The sequence below is a fragment of the Mustela nigripes genome, chromosome 4 (assembly GCF_022355385.1).
Source record: "Mustela nigripes isolate SB6536 chromosome 4, MUSNIG.SB6536, whole genome shotgun sequence".
Lineage (NCBI taxonomy): Eukaryota > Metazoa > Chordata > Mammalia > Carnivora > Mustelidae > Mustela > Mustela nigripes.
This window is the reverse complement of record NC_081560.1, coordinates 172,509,495-172,535,707: the sequence shown is the minus strand read 5'-3', so window position 1 is coordinate 172,535,707 and position 26,213 is coordinate 172,509,495. Positions and strand designations below refer to the sequence as shown.

The following is a 26,213-nucleotide window of genomic DNA, read 5'->3' as shown; positions in this document are numbered from 1 at the left end:
CAAACAAACTTTCTCTATAATCAATCTTTTCCCCAATCCCTCTTTTACATAAATAAGCTTTCATCTACACAACTTTAAAACAAATATCACACACAAAATAATAAAACACTGGAAGAAGTAGCAAGAAGGTTCTTACTGGGAGGAAAAATCATGAGGAGTTCTTAATCTCAAAGAAAATGAGCTACTATAACATCTACAATAGACAGATACAGATGAAACAACCCTGTTAACAACATGGAACTGGAGTATCAAGTATAGACTGATGGAAACAAAGAGCCATTCCTTGCTCAACAGCCTCATTATCTAGGTTAGACTAGAGTCCCTATATGAATGGGGGGCAAGGCTCTGACTACAGACTGCCTCACAGCAGAAGTCTTCACGAAGACATACTAAGTCTATCACAGCTTCCATTTTATGATTTCCATGGCAACTCCCTAGCTCCAAAAACACTGAAAGCAAACTGGTAAGAGTTGAGAACTGATTACTCCCCTTCTGCAATACTGTGCTAAAGAAAGGACATTTCCCCCCCAACTTCGGGTACTACATGTTCCTGTTCTGCAATTCTGCTGTATCTTTTCTTTTGGGGGCATATGTATGTGTGTCAGAAACAGTGTTTATATAAATAAAAATTCTTAACATGAAGAGAAATTCTCTATTCTACTAACCCTTGAGTTGCTAATATGATTCATCATCTGAAACCTCTCTCAATCCTTCACATGACTTGAAATAGCTCATTTTTTAAATTTCTGTAACACCCAACCAATACTTATTTTATTAAATTCATTATTTGTTCTCTTGCTCAAGCCGTTTTTTATTTATTTTAAACATGAAAGCTCTTGCGGTATAAATTCTCTAAACCTTGCTCTTGGTTACATGTGAAGCAGAGTGTCTACCAGAAATTAAGTTCAATTTTTCCCCACTTCACCTAAAAGGGAAAAGGCAGAAAACTGCCTTGGAATCACTACCTCCAAGAGGAGTACATACTAATCCCTTGGAGATCCTTGGAATAATCTTCATCAGATGGGTGAATTTCCTTTGAGTCACCAAAAGCAGCCTTCCTTGTAAGGCTGGGAATAAGATCTCCTGGAGTCCCCCCTTACATGTAGCCTTGCTTAGAGGATGGATGAATAACTCAGAGGTTTTCAGAAAGGACTTTAAGAAAAAAAAAAAAAATGGCACAGGGGCCCCACAGCGGAAAGGAGAAATGTAGTTTGAGGTTATGAGCTTGCAGATATTAAGACCAGTCCTGACTCAATGCTTGTATTGCTTTTAGAACAGTAGTTCAGAGGCAACTGTGATGTGAACTGAAAGAGCTGAGTCCTAAGAGCTGTAATCTTGAGGCTCAACCATGGGGCACCATGGAACACCCTAACTGAACTTAGCACAGGAAGAGAGAGGTCATCCTTCCCTAATGTACCATGGTGGCCTGTACAGGCATCTGGGTCAAAAATGAAGCTGCATCTTCTACTGACTAGAGTAAGACTAGTTTTCAACACCAGGGAGGTCCAGGGGCCATGGACTGTGTAGACTTCAACAGGATCCACATATGCACACGCAGACATATGTACATACTACATCTTGAATATGAAAGTCACTGATTAACCTTTTTGGTCTATTTAAGTCAATGACACTCTTGGGACAACTTAGAGGGGAGTAGAAATTCCAAGAGGAAGATGTTGTACTTTCTACTAATATAGCAAGAGGATGTTTGAGTGATTAATTTAAAAAGTACTAGTGACAGTTAGGCATCCAACTCTTGGTTTCAGATCAGGTCATGATCTCAGGGTTGTGAAATCAAGCTCCACATCCGGCTCTGTGCTCAGCACAGTGTCTGCTTGAGATTCTCTCTCCCTCTCCCTTGCCCCTCCCATTCGTGTTCTCTCTTGCAAATAAATAATTCTTAAAAAAAAAAAAAAAACCCACAAAACCTAGTGACCATATTTGAATTCTGAGTTCATGAAACAATTTATACCAGTTAAACATGGTTTTTCTTTTACAAATTTGAGACTTCTTAAATGTAAATCATCAGCACAATTATACAAACTCTATAAACATCTAATTCCATTCACTGTACCTAGTTCATTTAAATATGTGTAGAGGATATAAAATATCCTCTACAAAGACACATTACACTGACTCCATTAATACATTTCGGAAGACTCCATTAATACATTTCTAAGACTTAGTGAACATAAAATGGTTGTGAGCTGTATATAAGACAGATGGACACCTTCATAGAGATGAGTAACGTTTCACCATATGTAAGGCTGAAAGGAAAGGAATCTCCCATATATACTCATTTATCTTTATATAAACTATAGAAAACTTCTGGACACGTGGCCAGTCTACTCTTCTGAAACTGTATCTTCCCTTTAAAACCAAATTCTGTTTAAACTTTCTTCAGCTGAAAGCAGCTATAACCAATATTCTTTTATTCAGTAAAAAAGAAACTATTTATTCAGTAAAACTATTTATTCAGTTAAAAAAAAAATACCTAACAATCTGTATTGCTCATGACATACACTGCAACAGCTTTGAGAAATGGGCATCGTTTTATTGCATGCCCTACCTCACCCTGTTCCAGGAAGAATTTAAGACAGATTCCATAGATTAAAATTATACAAAAATAAATACAGGTTAGAAAAATTAAGCTAAGGAAGAAATAAACAGAAGGAGGTTAGTCAGAGCTGGGATGGAGGTTAAGATACAAAGTATATGCTATAAAACGGTAGGCATTTGCTAGAGATTGGCCAAATTTTATCTAAACTCTCTAGCAGCCAACATGAACTGAGATAATCTGTTTGCTGATATACAATGGCCTTAAGATAAAAAACAATCTGCTGTTCAAGAGAAGCACAACTATTTATGAGCTGATGACACACTTCTGCTGGGTGGGATGAGAAAGCTAAATAAGAAAGGTTGAAAAATTTGTCCAAGAAAGTAGATGTCCAAGCAAAACTCAGGTCAAATGTTATTTTCATTAGTGAAAATATGTTTTCCACTTTCATACATCCCACAATATGGTGGGCACCAACCTAAAACTTTGGGATAATCCATAATGTCATAGGGGGAAACATAAGCCCTCTAAAAGCAATTAAGAGAAAAATATGAATTTCTCCTCTAAGGTTAGTGAATAGCTTCTAGTATTCAGTATAGAAAAATAATTCTCAAAATAAATGAGATTTCCCCAGTCTTTTTATACAGTTGGAAGTGCTTCAACAGATAAGAATTCTTCTATAACAAAAGATTTAACATTTTTTGTCATGAACATTTATAACTCATTTTTAATGTTTCAAATATTTTTGAAATACTACTCAGATAATTACCTAAGTCATAAGACAGTATAAAAGCTAATGATAAAAAATTATTTCATCAGCTGGTTTTAAAAATTTATCTATAAACATTTTAAGCTTTAAAATACTGTATTAAAATAAAAACATCTTTGTAACAGTTAATCATATTCCTACTAAAATCCAAAGTTAATATAATAATCCTTTAGAGTTGATTCATTAGAATCTCACAACCAAGTCTTGAGATAGGCAATAATTTGCTTAAAGTTGCACACCTCATAAGTAAATGGAGCAAAGGCTGAAATCTGGAAAACTCAGCTAAGCACACGACCTTTCACCAATTTTATAGGAGATGGGTTGTATCACTGAAACCAAACACAACTAATAAGGCAGCAGGCAAGCTATAGTCAGAAACACAGAGTAAACTTCTTAGGCTAGATTAGAGCATTATGTTATAATGATGGAGCAAAAAATTCATATAGCAGCAGATGATCATGATCCTCAAGTACCAAAGTACTTGTCCTCTTATAGCTAGGACCTCTCCCAGCAAAGCAGAATGAGAAACTAACTTATACACAGGGCAGCAAGGTCACATGCTGGGCTTCTAAAATCAGATTAAACCAACAATTCCCTAGCAGGTCCACTAGAAGAGTCAGGTTAAAAGATCAAACAACATATATATAAAACCACACCACAAAACATGTCTTCAAGCTCTCTGAAACAGAGCACAGCAAAGGAGGTCATGGGAGTTTTTACATGTTGAATACATGAAGGTGAGTAAGCCAGACTGCTATCAGAAGTATAGATTGTTTGAGACCTTCAAGAAAACTGAAATATAGTCTAAGGAATTAGGATTATATAATTTTCCAAGTGTTGCCATAAGATACTTTAAATCAGCACTGTGTATAACTTATGCATAAAATTTTCATAAAAGTACTTGCTTGCTATGTGCTAGTCACTACATGAGTTGCTTTTATGTTATTTCATTTAATTGTCACGACAACCCCACAAGGGGTTCATTTCACCAACAAGGCAACTGAAGCTCAAGTTAAGTGAGTTTTCCAGTGTCATATAGCTAGTATGTGGTGGTGAACCCAGATCCAAAGCAGGCACCATGTGCATAATTGTACATATAAAAACATTCACATAAACAGATTAAAACTAGAAGTGATGAGAAAATGGGCTGACTCCTCTAACAGGTCAAGACAGTCTGGCACTCCAGGATCTCTATAATCTGTCATGCAACATTTTGGCTATATCTACTGTTATTACTTTATGCTCTGGTCTAGCCTATAAGGTTTGCTCATCACCTTCTGATCACAACCTGTACTTTCCTATCCCTGCTCACTCTATTTCATCAAAGGGAAATGTAGGCTTCCTCTGTTCCTCTACCTAACCAGTTCTCAACCTTTTCCTAACACTCATCTTAAATACCACCTTCTTCTTGAAGACTCTCCTTTAATCACCCAATTGGACAGATCTCCAATTTCTTCTCTTCCACCCTGCTCTAAATTCTTTTAACATCTGCCTTTACTACACTTAGGTGACCTGTCATACGATTTTGATTTACTTTTTCATACTCTACTACACCATGATATTGGATGGTTGGGACTGTGACTTTCACATTGCTAGAGTCTCCCTGAGTGTCTAGAGCAATGCTCAATTAATAAAATAGTAAATAAGAGGGTTTTTTTTTTTTTAAGATTTTATTTATTTGAGAGAGAGAGAATGAGCAGGGGAGTTGGAGAAGGAGAGGGAGAAGTAGACTCTCCACTGAGCAGGGAGCTCAATGCAGAACGCTAGTCCAGGACCCCCAGATCATGACCCAAGCCAAAGGAAGATGCTTAATCGACTGACCCACCCAGGTGTCCTGAGGTTTTTCATTTCCTAGAATATAAGGAAAGAAAGTAAAGAATCTGATCGCAATCCTGACTGAGTTAATGATAGCAAAATCCATTTCAAAGGTTTTTAGTACTGGAATTTAAAGCTCTAGAAAACTATCTTAAAAGTATGTTACTTGAAGGAGAAATTCTTCCTGTGTAGTTAGGTCTGTACATCACCTAATGGGAGAATGCATCTTTTTTTTTTTTTTAATAAGAAATGAATCTTTACTGAATGTTATAAATTTTTTAAAAGTCACTTAATTTTTCAATTCAAACAAAATCCTACTTGAAAACTTGTTTTGTCCCCAGAGTATTGTAGTTTGGACAGCTCTCTCATTAAACACATGTCCAAAAATGTATGGTAAAAAAAAAAAAATCACTAGATGAAAAACCAAGTGTTTAAGTTAAAGACGGTACTTTAAAAAAGCCTTATCTGAATCTCATATCCTTTTATTTTATACATCATCTGTCAATACTGAGCGAGTGATCCTATAAACTTTGAATTCCTAAGGTATGGATGAAAATAAAAATGATTATAAAAACATGAAAGATCTGGATGTCAGATAGAGTAAGAGCAGTATACTTTATGTAGGTAAGAGTATACTTTAAGTACAAACATATTCATGTTTAATACTATAAACCAAAGGTAGAGTTTTCTTAAAGTATCAGATCTTAGCTTCTGCATCTTGGATCAGAGCTTTTAGTAGAAAGTGGTATTGGATGAGAAGTATTTTAAATCACAGAAAAGAGAAAAAAAATCACAGAAAAAAGGACCAATTTGATAAAAGAAACTGACCTGATGCAATTATTTCAGTTAAGGCTAAAAAGAGAGAGAGAGAAAATCATAGGTTGATTTTTAAGTAATGTTTAACTTACAGACATCAAGTAACAGAATACTGATAAATATCAGAAATAGATTTTAAATATTTACATTGGGATGTTCTACCTAATAATAATTACAAAAAAGAAAAATGAGAGCAGAAAGGAAAAAAGTTTACAGACTTGCTGCTCCCAAGGCACCCTGCAATTATGTTATTAAATCTCTCCCAAAGCGGGATTAGGAGCATGACAAACTTACTTAGAATTTCTCCATTAAGAAATGTATTCATTTGGAAATAGATTACCACTGGTCCTGTTGAAAGGAGAAAAAACAAATAAACCAAAATTTCCTTTTGGATGGTCTTTGTCCTCTGCCTAAGTCTTAATTAGTATGAAGCTAAAGGTTAGAATAATATCTTGTCTTGAAGCTGGTATATAATAAAAATGCAAACAAAATTAATAAAGAACTCTTGTATCTTAAACTTCCAAAGCGACCAGATAAGTCATGGTGCTTTTGATCAACTTATCTAATTAAGGTGCCCTGTTAAATTAGAGAGTGAGGGGAAGAGGGACAGAGGGAGAGGGAGACAAAGAATCTTAAGCAGGTTCCACACTAGCACAGAGTCTGATGCAGGGCTCAATCTCACAACCCTGAGATCACGATCTGAGCTGAAATCCAGGGTTCGGATGCTTAACCAACTGAGCCACCCAGGTGCCCCATGGTGCCTTGTTAACATTTTAGGCTTTACTTATAGTGATATTCTAAAATGTATATGGCTTTGAAGTTTCCCCTGTCTGAAGTAAATTGGTAGCATTACACACTGGCCTATTAAATGTAAATGTGTCATGTTCCTGAGCTATCATCACTTACATACTCTGTTGTTCTAACTTTCAGAGTAAACACTGCATGTTTCCATCAACCAGTCTAAACTGCCTCCCACAGTAGTAAGGTTTAAGAACAATGATTCTTTTTCTGAAACCCACCAAATGTATTCCATATTAGGTTGTCAAATACAGCAGGAGCTTGGTGGACAACATTCGAGTGTTTAATGACTAAGAGTCCCCCCCGCTATTCATCTAGCCCTCCATCCCTGTATGTATGTAGAATTTTACAAAATATCTACTATGCACAATGTCCTGTTCGTTTTTCAACTTACATGCTTCTTTAACATTGGTGAAGCATCATTTAGTTTCAACAGTTTGCCCTGGACACTTCATTCTGAGATAAGGGGGTTAATGATAATCTAGGGTTTCCATAGACATATACAGGAGGAGTACAGTGGTCCAAGAAAACCTGTAGATTCTCCTTAGCACATTAACAAGATCTCTAGCTAAACCTAGTTTAGGTTTTGACAAAAGATGGTAGAATTCCTAAAACGAAGTAATACTTGGGAGTCAGGAGGAGACATTCTTTTATTTTCTTAGCTGAAGGCAATAAGGTACTGTGTCATCCAAATTTACAGACACCAAAATGTCTTATGATTGAACACTCTTCTTGTGTTGGGTTGAATTAACCTGAGCAACAGAATTTGAAGAGGAATAAAGCAGTAATAATATATGGGTGGAGTTTTTTCATTGTTACTGAATGCTTTAAGTCATATGGCCTATTGGTTAAGAGCATGAGTTTTAGAGTTTATACTCAGAGCCCACCATCTAACTAGTAAAAACTTCAGCAAGTTTTCTAAGACCTCTAAGTTTCAGTTTATTCATCTGTAAACTAGAAATATTAATAATTTTTTGACGTAGTTGTTTTGGGGATTAAATAGGATTTTATACGTAACAGGTGCCTATAAAAGGCATTAATAGGGGGCTTAATAAAAGAAGTATTATACTTTGCTTTTATTAGTTTCTCTATTTCCCTTTCTAAACTCAACATTTTAAACAGAAGGCTTACAAACCTGTTTCTTACAAACAAGAATTAGTAATATCTTTTTGATTTTGATTTTTTAAAATTAACATATATTTGTTCCAGGGGTATAGGTCTGTGATTCAACAATCTTACATAATACCCAGTGCTCATTATGACCTATACCCTCCCCAATGTCCGTTATCCAGCTACCCAATCCCTGTCACCCGCCCCCCACTCCAGCAACCCTTAGTTTGTTTCTTAAGATTAAGAGTCTCTTACGGTTTATCTCCCTCTCTGGTTTTGATTTTTTTTTTTCTTCTCTTCCCCTGTGATCCTTTGCCTTGTTTCTTAATCCATGTATCAGTGAGATCATAAGATAATTGTCTTTCTCTGACTTATTTCGCTTAGCATAATAAATACCCTCTAGTTCCATCCACATCATTGCAAATGGCAAGAATTATTTTTGATGGCTGTGTAATATTCCATTGTAGATATATACCACATCTCCTTTATCCCTTCACCTGTTGATGGACATCTGGGCTCTTTCAATATTTTGTCTTTTGTGGGAATTGCTGCTATAAACATTGGGGTGCAGATGCCTGTTTGGATCACTACATTTGTATCTTTGGGGTACATACCCAGTGCAATTGCTGGGCCACAGGGTAGCTCTATTTTCAACTTTTTGAGGAACCTCCATGCTGTTTTCCAGAGTGGCTGCACCAGCTTGCATTCCCACCAGTGGTGAAGGAGGGTTCCCTTTCCTACACATCCTCACCAGTATCTGTCATTTCCTGACTTGTTAATCTTAGCCATTCTGACTGGTGTGAAGTAGTATCTCCTGTGGTTTTGATTTGTATTTCCTTGATGCTGAGTGATGTGGAGTTTTTCATGTGTCTGTCGGCCATTTGGATGTCTTCTTTGCAGAAATGTCTATTCTTGTCTTCTGCCCATTTCTTGATTGGATTATTTGTTTTTTGGGTATTGAGTTTGATAAGCTCTTTATTGATTTTGGATACTAGCCATTTATCTGCTTTGTCATTTGCAAATATCTTCTCCCATTCTGTTGGTTGTCTTTTGGTTTTGTTGACTGTTTCCTTTGCTATGCAAAAGCTTTTGATCTTGATGAAGTCCCAATAGTTCATTTTTGCCTTTGTTTCCCTTGCCTCTGGAGACATGTCCAGCAAGAAGCTGCTGCAGCCAAGGTCAAAGAGGATGCTGCCTGTGTTCTCCCCAAGGATTTTGATGGATTCCTGTCTCACATTAAGGTCTTTCATCCACTTTGAGTCTATTTTTGTGTATGGTACAAGGAAATGGTCCAGTTTCATTCTTCTGCATGTGGCTGTCCGATTTTCTCAATCCGATTTGTTGAAGAGACTTTTTTCCATTGGACATTCTTTCCTGCTTTGTCCAAGATTAGTTGACCACAGAGTTGAGGGTCTATTTCTAGGCTCTCTATTCTGTTCCTTTGATCTTTGTGTCTGTTTTTGTGCCAGTACCACACTGTCATGATGATTACAGCTTCATAATAGAGCTTGAAGCCTGGAATTGTGATGCCACCAGCTTTCGTTTTCTTTTTCAACATCCTTTTGGCTATTTGAGGTCTTTTCTCATTCCATACAAATTTTAGGATTATTTGTTCCAGTTCTGTGAAAAAAGTTGATGGTATTTTGATAGGGATTGAACTGAATGTATAGATTGCTCTAGGTAGCATAGACATTTTAACGATACTTGTTCTTCCAATCCATGAGCGTGGAATGTTTTTCTATTTCTTTGTGTCTTCCTCAATTTCTTTCAAGAGTATTCTACAGTTTACTGAGTTGATTTTGATCTTTATTGGTTATTGTTTTGTCTAACAGTGAACCCCAATATTCATATTAGACCCAATACATTTTAAGATAATTTTATTTGCAGAAAATACTGCAAGCTCGGCCATAAAGGGAAAAGTCAGTTCCAAAAGAAAAGAGGTCTTTGAACCTTAAACCTCTATAAGAAGGAAAAAGGCTGAGAAAAAAAATAAACACAGGTTACCATTCAAAGAAAAGGAAAGATGATTCAGAGTGTAGAATGAAAAGCCTAGAAGGCAGAGCCATGAGCTAGAGGGTCACCCCCCCCTAGAAAGTAGAAGGACTGGGTCTTCATCAAGGGAACCTCCAAACATTTGCCCAGATGAATTTTACAATTGCTATGGACCAGTTATTCCTTTGTACCCCTGGTTCCCCCCACTTCTTTTTAACAAGAATATGTATAGCAGTTACCTTTGCTTTCCCCACCACTGGCTGTGTGTGGGGGCAGGTAACTTGTCTCTTTAGTTCTCAGGTGTCTAGATTGGGAGCAATTTACCAAAGGAGCTGTACCTAAGGAATCACACCTGGGAAGTATCATCTGCAGCTGGACCAGATTTAGATAGTAAGATTCTGGATTCGGGAAAATAGTGTAATGAGAGGACACTTCCGCCACGGTGTTAGGGAGAGTGAATGTATTTTGCATGTGGAAGGAAGGTAAACAAACTGTGGCAGACTGCAGTGCTTTTAAACTAAATCGTGATCAGAGTGGACAATCCTCCTGTCAAAAGGTGGATCTTAATTCCTCTCTCCTTATGTGTGAGCTGAACTAAGTGACTCACTTCTAACTATAAATATGGTGGAAGTGATGGTGTTTAATGTCTGAGATTAAGTCACAAAATGCACTGCAGACTTCTGCGGGTTCTCTCTCTGATACATGTTCTGGAGGAGAAACTCAGACTGCCTCAGGTAAAGGTATGCATGGCCAGGAACTGTGCTCTTTTGCCAATAGTCATGTGAGTGACCCATCTTAAGAGTGTAAACCTCCAAGGCCAGTCAAGCCTTCAGATGACAACAGCCCTGGATGATGTCTTGACTCCAACTTTATGTTAGACCTTGAGCCACTCAGCTAAGCTGCTCGTGAATTCCTGACCCACAGAAATGATGAGATAAAAAATGCCCATCGTTTTAAGCTGTTAAGTTTCCTGGGAATTTGTTATTTAGCAATAGATACTAACATAGGTCACCATGGGTTATTTCCTTTGGTGAAACATTTGTTGCATTGAAAGCAATTTTAAAACCATTGTCTCAAAACAGGAGACAAAATTTATACACTTTCCTAAGTCTTTCACAAATGAAATTTTAAGTTCACTAGCAAAGATCTAGGGAAACAATGATCAATGCACAATTTTTAAAATCTTCTTTGTTCCTATCTGGGCTGAAAATTACCATTCTTGCTATGTGAATATGGAAATGACAATCGGTATGTCTGGCTTTTCTCATAATTTCATTAAATTCCCTAAGGCAAAAGTGAAATTGATACTTCTCGCCAATTTACAAATGGAAATACATAGGTATAAAAAAATTAGAACATCTACTCAAAATTATGCTGTCTTTATTTAATGGGGAAATTAAAACGAAAGCCCTGGCATAGAAATGCTGCTTAGTACTTTTTCCTTTTGAATTTTATAGTTAGAACCGAATGGTCCTTTTTGGAACACTTCTAAAAGAAATCTCCATATTTAATAACACTGAACAAAATCTGAACTTCATCTCATTCTCTTTATAGTATATGTTACTGTAATCATTTGGTTAATAAGTTAGTTCTTAAAAGTGGGGTGTGTTTCTTTAGAAGAAACTGTATCTATTTTGATCCAAATAATTAATGTGCCCTTCAAGTATTTATAAAAACAGAAAGTTTCGGTCTGCATAAAAGAAGGCACTGAATATTTACTTGATCATGATGAATCCTCTGGGTAATCTCCTTTCCATTGGAAAAGGATTTCTCTGTGGGTTTATTTAAAGGATAGGTTTAAAGTTAAGTTATACTTAAATTCCTCAAAGCTTACATTGCTTTTTTAACTTGTACTTGGTTTTAACTAGGTCACCGGTATAGCTGAATTACTCAGAGTGGAATTCCCCTTCGGCTTTGGGCTCAACCTCTATGATTAAATTCACAAGGGCACAACAAAAAATGATTTACCAGGGCCACCTTAGGCAGTTCTATGCCTTGGTGCTTATTTTATTACTGAAGCTGAAAACCTAATATAACCCCAACATGGGCATCATGTGTCTATGTTTGCTGAACTCCACCTTAATGGGTCTATGTTCTTCATCATGCATGAAGTTATCAATTCATTTGCATCTTAAATCAAGCTATTCTCTCATTTTCCATCACTGATATGCGACTTTTGCAATTCCACTAAGGGTTTATAAGAAAACTAACAAATCACTTAAATATGATTTACAAAGTCTGGATATTACTGTGTAGATAGAATTTTTAGCTTAAGTTTGTAATCCACTTTTAATTTAGTTAGTTTGGTATGTATGCATGTATGTGTGCCTGCATTAGGTGAATATAACATTAGGCTGTCAAATCACAGATCACATCAAGAACCCTAAGTCTTCCTATGTTACTCTGAGTGTACACAAAGAAAGATACAAAAGAAAATACTGCACAAAAAGATGAAAATATGTGCATGGGATGTACCAAACTCATTTCTTGGTTTGCAACAATTCAATCATACCTTTATTTTCAAGGTACACAAAAAAGGAAGAAAGTATGTGCTTGGGATGTGCCCAACTCATTTCTTGGTTCATAACAATTCAGTCATGCCTTTCTTTTTTACACAGATACTCTGAGTTGGGTATCCTAGCTCAGCTGGATCTTTTGTCCTCCTTTAATGAAGTATTACAGTCAGAAATCACACAAAGAAAATTTACACCACCAAGACAGTATTAGTTATTAAAGCTTTCCAAATTAAATATATAAGTTAGGTGTTCATTTTACCTCTGAAAGATCGGGAGCAACCAGTAGTCACTCTTCCTTCACCCCCTCTTTCTAATGTGAGCATACGTTAAGATACCTCCTACCTCACCGTATCAAGGTTTCCAGAAAGAAGAAAAATTATAGTCTTCTAATTATTTCAACTCACAGGACTTTGCAAGATCTGAGTAACTCGTTTCCTCTGCTCCATCATATTGAAGTCTTGTCGTAGATCAGGAGACATGTTTCTCTCCCTAATGTATTCTGGGTCATTTTCATTGATGCGGTCAAAATACCTCTCTTTGTGAGGCATGCTGGGAGGAGGAGGAGTAGTGACCACGCCTTGGCTGGCATCTGAACTCATGCTTCACGTAGCAACTCCCCTTGTTATCTGCATTAATAAACACAAAGGAGGACATTCATGATAAGTTCATTACTAAATTTGATTTTACAGGGGTCAAGCAGAATTCCACCTGCCCCCTAAAAGCATATCAGTGGGAACTTTCTTTAGAGAGTAGCTTCTCAAAAAATATTAGAACAATTTTTTATTAAGGTAAAAATCTCTTAGATTAAAATGATAAACTGGAAATTGGTATTTTCAGAGGTAATGAAAACTCTTCAACTCAATTATAATAATGTCATCAACTGCTTACTAACTAAAGTAACTCCTTCTAAAGAAGCAATAATCAAAATCTCCAAAAGTAAAATATCACATCTGAAATGGCAGAGTTTCTACAATTAGTACTGTCACTAGAGCTTCTCTTTCCTCTTACTCATGCTTTTTTATGGTAGACCAAACTTGGGCCATATTAAATGGCTGCTACATTTTTTAGTGAATGCAATTTACTAACATATGAGAGAAACACAGATTTTAAAGTTTAAGATTTTTCCTGGGGCACCTGGATGGCTTGTTAAGCATCTGCCTACGGGTCAGGTCATGATCCCACCATCCCGGGATCGAGCCCCACACTGGGCTCCCTGCTCAGCGGGAAGCATGCTTCTCCCTCTCTCACTCCCCTTGCTTGTGTTTCCTCTCTCTGTCATATAAATAAATAAAATCTTTAAAAATAAATAAATAAAACTTTCCCCATTAATTCAACTTCAAAGGGGAAATAGAAGAATTATTAAGGTTGTCAGACTATGCCCAAGTTCAGCACACAGTGCTTCAAACTCAAATAAGAAGCAAATAGTAAAAAGCTATTCAGAAACCACGTGAACAGCTGATTCACTTAATTACCACGATAATCACACTTTTCTAGACAGATTCAGGAGGAAGGGGGTAAAGACCACTTTCTTCTTAGGGATCTGAATCTCTGATAAAAACCAGAGATATCTGGTCTCATTTTTAAAAACAGAGTAACAACCAGTGAGATTACTGTATTTGTCTTTGATAGAATGCATCTCTACGGCTACTTTGGTACAATTCAGACCAAACAAACTATAAGATAATAAAAATTATTGCATTAGATGACGTGGTACCATATAAAGAACACCCTAAAGACCCCACCAAAAAGTATCAGAACTGATAAATGAATTCAGTAAGGTCACAGGATACAAAATCAGTGTACAGAAATCTGTTGCATTTCTATACACTAATAATAAAAAAGCAGAAAATTATGAAAACAATCCCATTTAGGCATAAACTTAACAAAAGAGGGGAAAGACCTCTGAAAACTATAAAACACTGATGAAAGAAACTGACGACAACACAAAGATGTGGAAAGACATTCCATGCTCATGGACTGGAAGAATACTGTTAAAAGGCCCATTCTACCTAGATTTAATGCAATCTCTATCAAAATACCAACAACACTTCTCACAGAACTAGAACAATCTTAAAATTTATTTGGAACCAAAAGTAATGTTGAAAAAGAATAACAAAACTGGAGGTATCACAATTTCAGACTTCAAGTTATACTACAAAACTGCAGTAATAAAAACAGTATGGCAATAGCACAAAAACACACTGAGATGAAGAGAAGAGAAAGCAATTAGACGGTCAATTAATCTTTAACAAAGACGACTATGCTAGCCACTGAACTTTACATACATTAGCTTATCTACTTCTCTTAACCCCCTGAGGTGGGTGTTATCATTTACAAATGAGGAAATAAAATCACTGAGAAGTAACTTGCCTCCGGCCAAAGAGCCAGCAAGTGGTGGACCCAGGATTTAAATCTAGTCTGTAGCTCTCTAAAGCCAGTGGTCTTCATTACAACCTAGACGCAGATTATTTGGAGATTATTTGGAGACTGGTAAAACCTTTCCAAACAAATAAGCAAACAAACAAGAAGTACCAGAATTGCCATGGTTTGGAAGGGAGTTATGCATTTTCACTATACTGCTTCCCAAGGAGGGTTATATTTTAAGGGAATAAAGTGGTAGATTCTTTATTTTAAGGGAATAGAGTTTTTCTTAATCCTGAACAACTAAACTAAGCATACCTATTTCTGCTTCTAGAGGATATAGAAACAATTCAGTTCCAGGGTTCCTTCTCTTTAAAATTAACTGACCCTCTTTTTAAAATTCAAGTATAATTAACATACAATGTTATATTAGTTTCAGGTACACAATATGATTCAACAATTCTATACATTTCTTAGTGCTCATCAAGATGAGTGTACTCTTAATCCCTTTTATCTATTTCAACCCCCCTCCCCTCCTCTCTGGCTACCACTAGTTTGTTCTCTATATTTCCCGGGGGTGGGAGGGGGTGGGGGGGTGGGGGTTGTCTCTTTGCTTCTTAAATTCCACACATTTTGTGAGTGTGTGTACACATATGTGTACATGCACATACACATACATCTTCTTTATCCATTCATCTATTGATGGACAGTTGGATTGTTTTCATATTTTGTCTATTGTAAATAACACTGCAATAAACATAGGGGTACATACAGCTTGTTATTTTTTGTTATTTGTTTTGTAGTTTGAGTAAATACCCAATAGTGGAATTACTGCATCATATGTTTCTAGTCTTAATTTTTTTGAGGAACCTCCATACTGTTTTCCACAGTGGCATTCCCACCAACAGTGCATGAGGGTTCCTTTTTCTCCACATCCCTGCGAACACTTGTTATTTCTTGTGTATTTGATTTTAGTCATTCTGACAGGTATAAAGTGACATCTCATTGTGGTTTCAATCGATAAATCCTTTTTTTTTTTTTTTTAGAGATTTATTTATTTGATAGAGAGAGATCACAGTAGACAGAAAGGCAGGCAGAGAGAGAGAGAGGGAAGCAGGCTCCCTGCTGAGCAGAGAGCCCAATGCGGGACTCGATCCCAGGACCCTGAGATCATGACCTGAGCCCAAGGCAGCGGCTTAATCCCCTGAGCCACCCAGGCGTCCGACAAATCCTATTTTTAATGCTACATATATAGTCATGATTTCTAGTACTTCAAAGCACTATGTGTATATTGCTATATACTGTGATAAAGATGTATGTGTATGTGCATGTACACATATGTACATACATATGTGTACACACACACACACACCATGGAATATTACTCAGTCATAAAAAATGAAATCTTTTCATTTCCAGCAGTATGGATGGACCTAAAGGGTATGAAGCAGAGTTAAATAAGTCAGTCAGGAAAAGACGACTATCATACATTTTCACTCGTGTGTAGAATTTAAGAAGCAAAGAGACAAACCCCCTGGATTCTTAAATATAGAGAATACTGCAAACCACTATGAATTCCATTGGGGGAAAAATACTTATCTTCTGAGGGGATTCTTTGAACTGACAATAATGCAAGAAAACAGATTTTTTACAAAGTAAAGTTACAAAACTTACTGTCAACACTATGGGTTTCCCTCTGGCCATGCAGATTAGAAACAAGGTTATCAGGCATAAGCAAAAATTCTAGTTTAAAAAATCTTATTCAAATATTTATGAACTAACCATCCAACATCTATGTTAAAAGAAATTTGGGTTCAAGGCACAAACAGATGAAATACTCTAGAAGGATGACTTTCAAACTCTTTAAAAATGGCAATCCAGGGATGCCTGGTTAGCTGAATCAGTTAAGCATCTGCCTTCAGCTCAGATCCTGATCCCACGGTCCTGGGATCGAGTACAGCCTCAGGCTCCTTGCTCGGTGGGGTGCCTGCTTCTCCCTCTGCCTGCCCTCCCTGCCTGTGCTCTCTTTTCTCTCTGTCTCTGACAATAAATAAAATCTTTAAAAAAATGGCAATCCACAGTAAGAAATACATTTTAAAAGTATAATGACATACAAATACATGAGATATGTAATTGAAATAAGTTCATGGTACTTTCCCTTACTATGTAGTACATTCTGATACTTTCTATTTTCATCGTTTTCATTAAAACAAAAATACTGGTCAAACAGATTCTTGGTCTACTAATGGGCTGTGACCCACAGTTTGAAAAACACTATTCTAGAAACTCTAAGCTATGGTCACATGGACAACAGAAAGGAAAAAAGAGGTGTGTCTGCATATGAGATGGAGAGGAGGGAATGAATATATGCTAGAGATGGAAGGGAACTGAAAATGCTTCCTTGAAATTAAAAAAAATATATTTATGGCAGGCTATAGCAATCATAACAATCTTAGAATCCTAGTGATTTGGGGGATAATTACATTTTCTTCCATTTGGGCAGTTAGTGTCATCTGTATTATTCAATGTCCATTTGTTTTTCATTTTTTCTTGAGTCTTACCTATTTCTAGTTCAATATTCCAGATCTTTCTGGTTATGTTTGTAGTCCCCACAGGCAGGGGACTCTGTAAGTGGTAGGTGAATTAAATTATTTTTCTATATCACAACTACTCCCAAATCTATCTGGTTTACAATAGTTCTAGGCTGGGAATGGTAACAACAATATTAAGAAAAGTTATTAAAGAAAGTCTTTCCAAACTTAATTCTTGGCAGTTTTAAGAGCTTCTTCTAGAACATAAGCAAAAAGATGGTTGTACTTTCAAGTCCCAGGCCTATTGTTCCATATTTAAAGGAAAAATCAAAGATATGCCAAGACTTGAAAGCAGCCTATCTGCTTAAAATAACAGCAGCAACAACAACAAATACTGGTTTATTAAGTTAGTTTTTCTTAATGAAATTTACTGTAAAACTGTGAAGGTATTTGAAGCTTTAGAAAATTGGATCCTGCACAAACTGTAACAAGCCACAACTTTAGATTGACCAGGGAAGTTTTATTCATTTTTAAATTCTAAAAGCACAGGGACACCTGCGTGGCTCGGTTGGTTAAGCATCTGTCTTGGGCTCAGGTCATGATCCCAGGTTCTTGGGATCAAGTCCCACACTGGGGGAGGGGGGCGGTTCTTGCTCAGCAGGGAGCCTGCTTCTCCCTCTGCCTGCTGCTCTCCCTGCTTGTATTCTTTCTCTGACAAATAAATAAATAAACAAACAAACAAAATCTTTAAAAAGGGGGGGGGGAGCTTTAAATTCTAAAAAGCATGAACTACTTTCAATAGCTAGCCAAGATTTTATGTACAACTGACATGGAAATCAACAGGCTTGGAAAACTATAACTAGGCATAGAGAAAAGTGAAGAAAAAAAAAAACCCCAAACAACAGGCACTGAGTAGTACCAAGTAATACATATAATACTTTCTAAGTGCCCCAAAGGAAGAAGATTTAATTATCCCGCAAGCACTAGGGTCTTACTGTTATAATGGCAAATGATTCTATTCAGAGTTCTCTTGGAATATTTCAGACTAATTCAAGGATCACACTCTACACATCAGAGGAAACTACACTCAAAGGTGTTGAGTGATTTTTCTAAAGCTACCATGTTCAAGTATCAGATATTGCTATGATATTATAATAATGACATGTATTTGTACCATCATGTCATTCACTGATTGCCCCATGGTCAAAATTTACTCTTCCAGTGAAATATATGGAAAAAACTCAGGCCTATCACATATATTTTATGCAGGAATTTTATAAATATCACTATATAAATATCAAACTATATGAGCACTATATAAATATCAAATTTTATGCAGGAATTTTATGAGGAATAAGCTATAAAGAAGGGCTACAAATTTTAGCACATGTAAATAGACTTGATTGTGTGACTGTCCTTCTAGGACGCACAGAAAAGTAGATAAACAAATTGGGTTTTTCAGTGGTAATCTGCTTCACCTAAATACACAATGAACACATTTTATTTAAGTAACTAGACTTTTAAAGATTAAGAAGTATCAATAAACATATTACCACTAAGTCAATGAAGTGCCTTTCATTGCACAAACTGTAAAGTAGTGAGATTAAAAAGTCTTGTATGGCTATCAAATTGGTACAGATGTAGAAACTTAACTCTCTCTGGCCTAGTGCCAGAATCTTTTCAGAATGAACATATCTTCAAAATAAAACTATAAATTCTAAACTTTTACATAAAAGTCAGGCAATAATGAAACTACAGTAGATTAGTAAAAGACACTGTCAATCTGAGCCTTAGTCTTAAAATCGAAACTTAAAGTGAAGGGAAAAAACAACAAACAATAACAACATAAACTGGTAATGGTAACAGCACCTCATCATGTTGCTAAATGTCCTGTGCTTAATGGAATTTGATAGCTGGTTCGGTAAGTCATTAAAAAACACAAAAAAACAAAACAGACAAAAGAAAATCATTTGGAGAGCATATTTATGAGAATGTTTTGGCTTCAAACTTTGTTTTATAAAGAAAAATAGGGGCACCTGGGTGGCTCAGTCAGTTAAATGTGTGCCTTCAGCTCAGGTCATGATCCAGAATCCTGGGATCAAGCCCTGCACTGGGATCCTTACCACATAGGGTGACTGCTTCTCCCTCTTCCTCTGCCTGCTGCTCCCCGGGCCTATCCTCTATCTCTCTGTCAAATACATATATAAAATCTTAAAAAAAAAAAAAAAAAAAAAAGGAAAGAAAGAAAGAAAGAAAAGAAAAATACTATGCTGCTAATTAAGATAAATTTTAGCAAACATGAAAAATAAATCCTGTGCTTATACAACCGGAATATAGCAGTTATATTTTAAATAATGTATATTATTATTACATCTAAGAGCAGAGCAATAAGTATAGAAATTTTGAACAGGTGCTTTAGGTCAAAATTCAGCAGGGTGAGCCAAAGACTAAAAGTATTCATTGAATTGCTGGAAAAAGCATAGATGACTCAAACCTCTTTTTCACTAAAGTACCAATGCTTGAAGAAGAATATTTCATTGATCAACATAACCTGTTGCAAGGAACAGTGGGCTGGACTCCCATATTTGAAGAGGAGAGACTGGGGAGAAGAAGGGCAGTTACTTGCTTGACACTGTCAGGAGTATAACATTTACTGGTAAGTTGAAAAGAAACCTTTCATTACAAATAGATCAAATTTACAAAATATAATGGCCACGCAAGAGGCAGAATTACAAACTCGAAAATACAAATAAAAAGTTTAGGTGAAGTGTATTTTATTGAAGTCCAAACTCAATCATTATCTAGATTTAGCTCAAATTGTTCCCAACATGAATCATCTGGAGAAACAAATATGAAACTGATTTTTAAATAAATAAATATATAGCCTTATAAAATGTTAAGTAAAACAATCAACCACAGAGAGGCAATCCCCACGTATCTTACAGAATCCAAAAACAGATGGCTGTGGTATCTTTACCCTCTTTTCTACAAAATTTGATAAATGTTCTGTATATATTCCCTCAGTCATCATTTGTCTTCAACATGGAGCTTTTGGAAATGATTGAGGAAAAAAACAAAAGGAGGATTTTTTTTCCTCTCCTAAGAGAAAGCTGACAGAGACTAATGGATTGATTACTTGAATGTGCCTCTCAGACATTTAGTTTCTGTTATTGAGTCCCCTGGTATCAGTGAAATTTTTAAAACTGATATCCAGGAAACTCTCCAAAACTTGACAGCTCATGATAAATGAGAGCTTTTAAAAAAGTGGAATCAGTGGAGATTGTGATTTTTAAAAAAGATTCATTGCTCTCAATTTCTGGAGATAGCCTTAAATCTTTTGCTCTCTACTACATGGTAGTCCTTCTGGGCAAAAAGTTTTTGTTTTTGTTTTTAAGAAACACCAGGGCGCCTGGGTGGCTCAGTTGGTTAAGTGACTGCCTTCGGCTCGGGTTGTGATCCTGGAGTCCTGGGATCGAGTCCGCATCGGGAGCAGGGAGTCCGCTTCTCCCTCTGACCTCTCTCCTCTCATGCTCTTGCTCTCGCTCTCTCTCTCAAATAAATAAATAAAATCATTTAAAAAAATAAAAAAAACATCAACTCACACACTTCATAAACTAAAGTCTGTCTATATGCACAGCACTGAGCTTGAAAAATGTAAAGCCCTTGCTTTTGACATTTTCTTGAGAACAATGTTTGAGGTCAAATTCACTCTTACCCAATACTGTACGTCTATCTAGAAACCTCAGGAAAACTTTCCAAAATGAGTATCAGAATAAAAGTAATATGAAAACCTTAACTCCCCCCAAATTCCAATCTTACATCTACTTATTTCTCAAGGATTCTGTGTTCCTCAGTCTGAAGAAATGCAAACAATCCTACAAAGTTCATTACTAAAAATGAGTTGAGTTTGTAAAATTAAACAATCAACCAAAAGTCTAGTTTAGAAAATGGATTTGTTACTGTGGACGATACTTCCAATGGTTCATTCCTAATGGGGTCACTGTGACCAGTAAGAAACAGGAGGGGGCCTCATAGGGCACACACAACATATAAAAGGTAAAGCTCTTCATTGTAAAAATTGAAGGAAAAAAAATATATAAATAGTTAAAGAACACAGGGTATGAGTTAGTCCCAAGAGTTCATTCTGAGCTACTATTTCAGGTATTCCAGCTAAAGAATTTTGGCTTCTATGGTTATAACATATAAAATACAGCTGTAAAAGCCAATCCAAAAGCTGTAGGTAACTCAATACATTGTCACTGCAAGGAAGTCTGATTTGAAGGAGTTCCCACCTTCAGATTTTGGCTAGTAAGGAGGATTTCAAGATCATCACAATCCCATCTGTTTTCTTTCTATGGAAAGTCTAACAGTGAACCATGAAAATGAAATTTATTAAGCATAGGTAACAGTACTTGAAAAATACTTGGTCAGAACCTGCCGTTCTAGAAATGTGATCATTGTTTTAAGTGGCAGTCCATGAAAAGAGATGTTCACCAACCCCAGAAATCTGCTTTTGTAAAAAACAAAACAAAAAAGCCTATTTTTGTGAAACTAGCTTTTTCAAACGAATCATTCTTAAGATCTAGAGTTCAATTTTACAATACTGTATTGGGTTGGAGTGCCCCCCCCCCCCACTAGCACCAAAAAATTCATGTAATTACTTCAGAATGTGACCTTGTTTGAAAATAGGGCCTTAATTTGTAATCAAGTTAAGATGAAGTCATACTGGATTAGGGCAGGTCCTAAACCCAATGACTAGTGTCTTATAAAACTGAGAGAGATGTGGACACAGACACACACGGGGAAAAAACTATGTGATGAAGGAAGCAGAGATAAAAAATGATGCTGCCACAAGCCAAGGAACTCCAAGGACTGATGCCACCAGAAGAGGAGACATAATGCAGGTTTCCCTCAGATCCCCCACAAGAAACCAACCTTGCTGACACCCTGATTTTGGGGCTTCTGGCCTCAAAAACTATAAAAGAATAAATTTCTGTTGTTTCCAGCCACTTGTTTTGTGGCACTTTTTTTAAGTAGTTCTAGGAAACACATACACATGCTGTTCCAATGGAATTTCCATCCTGCTAATACTGACTTTTTATGAGGCATTTTACCATCACAACAATGTAGATAACTATGTGGACAGACAGCACACCTTTGCAGAATCATAGTTGGCTCTTTAGAAATAACAGACATCACTGACATAAGTAAGGGCAATGCAAGGTAAATATATTCCACAGTGGCACAACTTCTGCAAGCTACAATTTTAGACTGAGAAACAATGTTTCCAAGAAAATCTGAAGCCAAGAAGATATAAATGTTCTTGTCCTATCAAAAGCTGAACAGAAATTTCTTTGTAAAACTCCATGAAGATTCACAATGAATGCTACCCACAAAAGTGCAGTGGGCTCTACTACTTCTATCGTAACTACAACAATGTTAAAGCAATTATCAAACTATAACATATTACAGTCTGATGGAATATTTTTCCATTTAACTAAGGATGGATTTAAAAGCCACTTGCTCAGGTTAGCAGGTTCTTGCCTGGCATACATACATGCAGAGTTCTGCCCATCTCCCCATCTTCCCACACTAGCGACCACTGAACCCACACCTGCAGCTTCAATGTCATGGCACAGGGCCCTGGATCCCTAGGATTATGAAAAACCGTAAGACACCAGTTAAGCAGCTCTACATCAAGGTAGTCTTGCTGCTACTTCTACTCTGTTGTATGACTTTTACTAGAGCAATACTTTTATCTAATTCTTTTTTTTTTTTTTAAGATTTATTTATTTATTTGACAGACAGAGATCACAAGTAGGCAGAGAGAGAGGGAGGGGGAAGCAGGCTTCCTGCTAGCAGAGAGCCAGATGCGGGGCTCGATCCCAGAACCCTGAGAACCCTGAGAACACGACCTGAGCCAAAGGCAGAGGCTTTAACCCACTGAGCCACCCAGGTGCCCCCTTTTATCTAATTCTTAATGATCAAGTTCTGTTGGTCTCTCAGCCCTTTCACCCAGTATAAAGCAGCCTAAATCCCTTTCTTGTTTCTCTGTCACATAACTCCAAATACTTTCAAAACTGAAAGTCTGTACCTGAACGTGATACATCAGGTCTGAGTCTTAGACCCTTCTATCAGTTTCTATAGTTCCCTGAGGTCACAGCTCGCGCCTTGGCTTTATGGGGGATTTCTGATGCCATGCAGAGTTACATTGTATTGATTCTCCATCTAGCCTTCTCCCAATTACCAAAATATCCAGTCCCAATGCTCTGCCCATGTGTCAGGGTTTGACACTAAACTGCTGAACCTCCCTCTTAATGACAGTCCACACGCCTGGATTCTTCCCTGTTGCCGGTTGTTAGGATTCTCAAGATCTCCCTAGACTTCAAATTCTTGTCAGGCATGTTTCAGTCACTGTAACTCCATTCCTTATACCATCTTTAGTAATTAAGCTTGTGTGCATCTTCATTAAAGAAATTATGAATTTCCTTAAGGAATTTTTTAAAATGCATTTTTGATGAAAATATTTTTATGTGAAGAGAGGGTTAATGGCAAATAGTCAACATTTCCTGACCTTCTAATGTTGTCTAATATGGTCTTAAGAATATAGCATGTCTTGGGGCACCTGGGTGGCTCAGTGGGTTAAAGCCTCTGCCCTCGGCTCCGGTCATGATCCCAGCAACGTGGGATCAAGCCCCGCATCGGGCTCTCTGTTCCGCAGGGAGCCTGCTTCCCTTCCTCTCTCTCCCTGCCTCTCTGCCTACTTGTGATCTCTGTTTGTCAAATAAATAAATAAATAAATCTTAAAAAAAACAATATAGCATGTTTTAACACTTTTAATCCCCATAATAACTCTGGAAAGGTAGATGTTATCACCATACTCATTTTACAGACAGAAACAACAGCACAGAGAAGTTGCTTATCCAAGGTCACACAACAGCCTGTGTTAGTTGAGATATAAATTCAAGGAGACTGGCTCCAGAACCTCTGTTCTTAACCACTGTGCTATACTGTACTCTACCTTCCACCATCTCATTCTTTTCCCTAATCCCCAATGATGTTTTAAAATTTTGAGTCATTTCAAATTTATACCTGTTAAGATCCTTTGGTAAATGTTTCCAACTCTTCCCCTACCGCAGTCCCCAAATCTAAATGAACCACCTAAGTGAACACCATCTAAGTCCCTACCTCTAATGTGAACTCTTTGGCAAAATAAGTATTTTCAAAAGAGATTAGATTTTTCTTATGATGACGTTTACTTGAACATGAAAACATGTCATACAGGGTCTGACACTCAGGGATTATTAAGTCAATAATAAATGAGCAAAATTTCCTGGTCATTCACCAAATTAAATCTTCCACCAAGTGTAATATAAACTATAATTGTAAGCTTTAGGAAGAGGTGGTAGCACTGGGTGAGGTGAATTCTTTGGAATCTAATTTCTAGATTATTATATGCCCCATTACTTCATCTAGAACTCTTGGTCATTTATTGTCATTTAAAGAGGTTTATGCTCTGACCAAGTATAAAGTAAGATTTTGCCTTGAAAAGTACACTTAGTATGAATAAGAACCTAGAAACTGTATGCATACTTTTGATTTTTTATGACAATTTATTCATATATGAGAAAGAGAATGAGATTCTTTTCTGACATGGAGACAAAAGAGGAGACTGGAGAGGATAGAGACAATTTAAGTCTGTAAACCACAGGTGGAACCTGAAGTCTTAATAAAATGAAAAGCTGAAAGAAGACCTAAAGTCTAATGTCAAAATCAGGGAAAAAGAAAAAGCATTAAACTAACTCATCATTTAATTTACAGAGGAAGTTGAACAAAGACATCAGAAGTGCAGAATTTTTAAAGGAAGAAGAATACCTTTGTAAGGATAACAGAGAGACAAAACATTTAAAAACCCAAATATCAACTGTCCCAAGAAATATATACTGCCCTTCCCTAATATTACTTAAATAGAACCAAAAGAAGAATGGCATCTTTAGAACTTACGTCCTATTATGCTCTACACCTTTAAGATACTACATCTTAGCCTACCACCTCAATTCTCCATATGAAGAATCAGGTCCCAAAAGGAATGTGATTTCTCAACGTGTCCCTCCATTTACTTGGAGACTTCACATTATCTAGAGTAGCATATGATACATAGAAAGTAGATAGTATCTGCCAATGTAAGAAAATATTTAAAAGAGAAACATTAAAAAAATTCCTTTGAACATTTTGGCAATAAACTAATTTCAGAAGCTACTATGCATTAAATGTTAACTTTTACAAAAGAGAAGTCACCTAATGTCTCAAGCTCCAATTTCTTCATTTTAAGTAGTTTGTAGGTATGCATTCAGAGTTAACAACATACAAAACAGATTTTTTTGTGTGTATCTTCATAAGAATTTAGAACCATTTAACCACTTTTTAAAAATAACGAGAATGCTGCACTTTCAAGCTTCAACAGTAATTCACTAGAGAGAATATATTTTATGACTCAGCTTTTTGTACCTACTCACACATGCCTGAAGGGTTCACTTAAATTGCTTGCTATACTTTAAATTCAGGCTTGGAGTAGGATTCTTTTTTTTTTTTTTTTTTTTTTTTTGTGAGGCTCACAAAGACTAGACTCACAGCTTAGTTCTATAGTGCCTATTTAGCTGGACTTAAAGCCTACATCAAGTACTTTATTGTCAAATAAAAAGCAATCTTCATGGAGCTTAGTAACTTAAGTAGCTCTCCCCAGAGTGTGTTAACTATTTTGTTTCTACATTTGATCTCTATTGTCAAGGAAGAGTTCCACAGAGTTGCAAAGTGCCAGAAAGTGTTATTTTAAACATCTAGCAGGTCTTATACTTGGACACTATAACCCTTAGGGTTCACGGTTACAACTGAGAAGCACAAAGATACCTACCATATAATTTTCCCAAAACACCATTTTCTTAGTCCTT

The 26,213-nt window shown here is 36.5% G+C and overlaps 1 protein-coding gene across 11 annotated transcripts in view; it reads right to left on the bottom strand.

The window, feature by feature from the left end:
• Window positions 1-26,213, bottom strand: part of ADD3 (adducin 3) — a 125,060-nt gene that overhangs the window by 18,979 nt on the left and 79,868 nt on the right. For 10 of the 11 annotated variants that reach the window (XM_059398537.1, XM_059398531.1, XM_059398536.1 and 7 more), the window contains one exon: window positions 12,778-12,999. The exons of the other annotated variant lie outside the window; for it this stretch is intronic. In XM_059398537.1, coding sequence (XP_059254520.1) covers window positions 12,778-12,972 — 195 coding nt within the window. In that variant the 5' untranslated portion in view covers window positions 12,973-12,999. The remainder of the gene's footprint in view (window positions 1-12,777; window positions 13,000-26,213) is intronic. 11 annotated transcript variants of the gene reach the window in all.